This window comes from Haplochromis burtoni, unplaced genomic scaffold (genome assembly GCF_018398535.1).
Source record: "Haplochromis burtoni strain Fernald_Lab_line unplaced genomic scaffold, NCSU_Asbu1 Contig_3946, whole genome shotgun sequence".
Classification (NCBI taxonomy): domain Eukaryota; kingdom Metazoa; phylum Chordata; class Actinopteri; order Cichliformes; family Cichlidae; genus Haplochromis; species Haplochromis burtoni.
The window spans coordinates 1-5,125 of NW_024586307.1; the positions used below are offsets into that span (position 1 = coordinate 1).

The 5,125-nt window shown below is 34.9% G+C and overlaps 1 protein-coding gene across 3 annotated transcripts; it reads right to left on the bottom strand.

Moving 5' to 3' along the window:
* Positions 1–340: 340 nt before the first annotated feature.
* LOC121813958 (deoxynucleoside triphosphate triphosphohydrolase SAMHD1-like) lies at positions 341–4,921 on the bottom strand. 3 transcript variants are annotated; one of them, XM_042217943.1, is made up of 10 exons: positions 4,413–4,921; positions 3,466–3,526; positions 3,296–3,375; positions 3,112–3,150; positions 2,825–2,942; positions 2,619–2,679; positions 2,437–2,506; positions 1,870–2,030; positions 1,667–1,782; positions 341–1,245 (listed from the first exon to the last, which is right to left on the bottom strand). In XM_042217943.1, the coding sequence occupies exons 3-10, from the start codon at positions 3,326–3,328 to the stop codon at positions 1,103–1,105; spliced, it is 741 nt and encodes a 246-aa protein (XP_042073877.1). In that variant the 5' UTR covers positions 3,329–3,375; positions 3,466–3,526; positions 4,413–4,921; the 3' UTR covers positions 341–1,102. The 3 variants fall into 3 exon arrangements, with proteins under 3 accessions (XP_042073877.1, XP_042073876.1, XP_042073875.1); XM_042217942.1 differs by having other exon boundaries at positions 3,466–4,920; XM_042217941.1 differs by having other exon boundaries at positions 3,296–4,921.
* Positions 4,922–5,125: the final 204 nt, after the last annotated feature.

Consider the following 5,125-nt stretch of genomic DNA (forward strand, 5'->3'; position numbering starts at 1 on the left):
TACCAGCCATTTGGCTGCTCTCGGGTTTTATAGGTAGAAAGGTAGAAGCCTGGTGATGTAAGGGAGACAGAGCAACTAAGAAACACAGAGACAAACCATTAAGCAGAGGACTCTAAGAACCAAAATACACAGAGGGAAATACTAAGCATGGAACACAAGAAACTAGACTCGAGGGAGTAACAAAAGACCAACCATGAGAACATAATACACAATACAGAGTGACAGAAAACACAAGAAACTCAAAACATGCAAAGACACTGACCAAGAAACACAGACTTACACAGAACAGAGGGGGCACAGAAAAACATGAAGGGCAAGGGATCAAAACTAGAAACCATAGAATAAATCACACAAGTACAAAATACAAGAATCACAAAGAACTAAAAACGGTGGGTCAGGAGACCCAGGATCCTGACAAGTAGTTTGCTAAAAGTGATACAGATGTGTTAGCTCTCAGATATCACGTCTAAAAGCGAGCTCTATTATTGTGGTCAAGACAGTCATACTAATTAGAACTCTTTGAAACCTTAAATGTTTTCATTATATCAACATGAATTTGTTGATTGTGGGAGGAAAAGGATAAAACAACACTAACAGGCAACTAAAATGAATAAAGTGGTAGGAGTTTGGTTTAAAACACTGTTGGAAACATTTTGTTTTTTAAAGTACACTTCAGCTTTTTGATGTTATTTCATACGGTAAAACAACAGGAAGAACACAGCTTTTATGTCTGAATATTCACCATCTATCATCGCTAAACATGATGATAGATGCCTTTCTTTAAAATCCCCAGGAATACATGAGACAGGAATAACAAAGTCAAGACAAAACTCAAGCTCATCACTGTAATAATGATAATAGTAACATAAAATTACCAAAACTAAGATTCACAACATATTATCTTTGTAAAGGGAACAAACAACAATATGAAAATACAATAAACACAAAACAGGAAAAACTCAAACTGAATATAATAACCAAGGATTCAAAACTCCAAAATTATCACAGACCCTAAGAACCATAACACTGGGAAACAGGGAAAACCATGCAAAGTTTACAAACCAGTACCTCTAAAGGTCACTTATTAACGCAGTTTAATTAATCATTTTTTGGAATTTTCATGTACTTCAGTTTTAGGATGGCTACTACGATAAACTCCAAATGTTTTTTTGCTTACCTTCCACTTTTTATCACCTGCTTCGGGCATGAACATTCCATCAAAAAAATGAGAAAAGGGCCCGTGTCCTTTATGCAAAGAAATAAATATTTTAAAAAAACTCATGTGAATTTCGTGTGAATTATAAAGAAAATTATTTGTTATCTTTTTGTCAGGCATGCTTTATTTACGACTGACCAGTATAGACAGGGAATTTTGTACAAGTTAATTAAGGGTGTTGTGAATAGCTTCCAGACAAAAGAAAATATTGTGAAATTCAGATAGCATTTATTCTTGATATCTGTTGTGTTGGTATATTGTACATTATAAGTTTTTAAACTGCCCATTGATTTTGTTCTCTGCCTATTTGATACTTTATTTGTCAGTCCTAACAAATAAAGGCCAAGCTTAACATATTATTTACAATACGAGAATAGGTTCACTTTATTTTTACAATTGCCATCTGCAGCATCTAATATTTGTAATAGAGAAAAGGTGTGTATTACTTACCCAGGTCATGGCAAAGACCTGCAATTTGCACACAGAGGACATCTCGTTCACTGATGTGAAGTTCTGGCTGCTTCACCTTGAGGGCTTTAGCAAGCTCTCCTGCTAAGTATGCCACCCTGTATAGTACACACGGAAAGACAGAGTTCACCATGCAACACACTGAAAAACACTATACTGGTATGTCTGCAAACCTGTTGACATACCCAATAGAGTGTTCAAAGCGGTTGTGCGATGCTCCTGGATAAACAAAATATACCCCCCCAAGTTGCTTGATGTTTCGTAGTCTATGAAACTGAGGGGTGTCTATGATCTTGACAAGAAGTGGGTGCAACTCGATGTGGCCATGAATGGGATCATTAAACACCTGTGTGAGGAACAAAGAAGAAGACAAAAAATTACAAGAAGAAAGAAAAAAAAGAATAAAACTATTTCCAGCTCTTTCCCAGTAGCAGGTAGCAGGTCTTAGTCTTTTTATATTTAATTTCGTTTTTTTTTTTTTTTTTTTTTTTTAAACAGTGGTAAGCAAGCATTGAGGCTGATGCTAGGCTAATGGTCTTCTAGTATCATGCTTGCTACTATGGTAATGGCAACTTGAAGGAATTTTAAAGGATATTTTATTTTACATTGATAGTTACAATCCTTTTGAATATTTTTGATACTGTACTGAATTTCCCAGAGGAACCCACCCGAGGGATTAATAAAGTTCTATCTTATCTTATTTAATCTTAAATGATAAGAATAAGTTTTGTCAAGTAGTCATGTTAAATCACCTTGTTTAAATCTTTGATGCCAAGGTGCTTCTTCATAGTATTGTAGATTGTAAGACGGACACTGCGATGCCTAAAGAGTAAAAAACAAAACAACCCCCCCCCCAAAAAACATAAAGCATAGCAGAAACATACTAAATTAACTGAGTGAACAATGCAACTTCATTTAAAATGGATAAACTTACTTTATGCCAATTTTCTCCAACTGATAAGGAGTTACCTGAGAAAGATCAGTGATGTTTTGTTCTAGGCACATAAGGAAACAGATAGGAGTCATGACACACATCTACTGTGACTATTATTATTAGGAATATTGGCATGAAAAGAAACAAGAAAAAAGTATTCTAGCCATTAAAAGAATGAGTTTAATGTACTAAACCAGATAACTAACTTTTTATTTTGTCTTCATATTCTTTAAAGTTAGAACACACTTCTTCCAAAAACCCCTTCTGGACAGCCACTGGAATTTTGCAAGTGCCAGTGTTGGGATCATCACCATCGGTTGGTATCTACACATAGTACACATAGTTGATTAGTAAAATCAAGATAGCAGAGTTATGGAAGTGTAATCTGAACTGACAATTCTGACAAAAATCTATTATTTTTAATTGCAACTTCTATCATATCACTTTTTAAATCAGTAATGTCTAACTACCATTAGAAACAATAAAGTAGTACCTCAAAGGGTCTTTTTTTGCACCCTTCTTGTTTGCCACTCTGTGTAATCAGGAAAGGATATTTTATTTTACATGGATAATTACAGTCCTTTTGAATATTTTTGATACTGTACCAAATGAGAAAAATAGGTTTTGTCAATTCACCAGTTATTATAAGATAAAGACCGAGAGTTATGTAAAATCACCTTGCTTTCTTTGGTGTCAAAGTGCTTTTCCATAGTGTTGTAGATTGGAAGATGGATACTATCCCTTAAGAGTAAAAAAACTAACAAAAACCCCCATAAGAAAGCATAGCAGAAACATACTAAATTAACTGTGTGAACAATGCAACTTCTTTTAACATGCATAAACTTACTTTATGACAATTTTCTCCAACTGATTAGGAGTTAGCCGACGAAGGTCAGTGATATTTTGTTCTGGGTACATAAGGAAACAGTTAGCAGTCATGTGATACATTTACTGTGACTATTATTGTTAGTAATAATGGCAAGTTAAGGCCTGATGAATAATTACAAGCATAAAAAGGGGCAAGCATGCTGTTCCCTAAAAATAACTATCTGATATCATTCTGCTCTTTAATTTGAATAGTACCCTGTTTTTATTTCCTGCCCCTTTCCAGTTCAAGTACAAATGCTTGGTTAATGAATTATGTTTTGTGTTTTTCTTTAATGCTTTTAAAAATGTTTAGAATATTTTGGGTGGAATTTCTTACAGTTGAGCAGTTTGTAAAATGTATCACTGACTTAAATCAGCATACAGTACAGCAGGTATTTACAAGTTTACAAAAGTAGTAGCATTTGAACAAAGTAGTAGTATTTCCCCTACGCACTAGTATGAAAATATACTTAACGTGCCTAAAGTACTCATGTGTACTCAATATATTATACTTTCGAATAACTGAACGATTCTGACACTAACAAATAGATTTGTGTTACAATAGATGACAAAAATGATGAGAATTTAAAATGAATTAAATCTTAAGTAAATACTTTGGATTTCCTCGTAAAAATTAAGGGAGGAGAAAAAGAGAAATTATTAGTTCAACACATGCAGAAATTAGAACAATTAAATACTTGTATAAAGTAAAGATGCATTCAACAATAAGATGAAACCAAGTTTGTAAACAACAGAAACATTTTGCAGAATGTAATTTCCATTATACTCAATTTCTTCTTTATTTCTGCTTTCTTAATTACTCTTTATGAATAACACATTACAGACACATTGGCAATCATTTTCACACAATCATCTGTGATAATTGCAATTATCAAGAGACATGTTATGTATGTTTGTGTCAGTTACCTTGGCAATAGCAATGAATCTGACTTCAGTCTGCATGAAAAGGATGTCCTTGTTACTGATAATATGCACTTCAAGCTGTCCTCTTTATATAAAGAGATGTTTGGTGTTCAGTCTCCTCCCCCTGTGCTTTCTGTATTTCTATTTGCGTGTGTGTGTGTGTACGTATCTATGGGTGTGGCGTTGAGATCACTGCTGCAATACCTGTGCAGAGGATTTAGTGAATCTATTTTCAGAAAGAGAATATTGTTTTCATAATTACTAATAATTTTCATAATTGTGTATTTGTAGCTCTGAACAATCGTGTTGTGTTTTATGATTCTCCTCCAACCTTTGCTCTCATCCTGTTTTTCTGTCTCTCTCTTTGTGGATGTGGCACTTTCACTCCTCTCGATTAACCAATTCCACATTGTTACATTACTACTGTGACACCTGTGTGTAGGATTATTATTTATTTTCAATCAAGTATTCATAATCCTGTTATTAGAAATAATTGTGAATGTATTAGAAAGGAAAATGGAAAACCTATGACCAGAGGTGGGGCGATCGTGGCTCAAGAGTTGGGAGTTCGCCTTGTAATCGGAAGGTTGCCGGTTCGAGCCCCGGCTTGGACAGTCTCGGTTGTTGTGTCCTTGGGCAAGATACTTCACCCGTTGCCTACTGGTGGTGGTCAGAGGGCCCGGTGGCGCCAGTGTCCGGCAGCCTCGCCTCTGTCA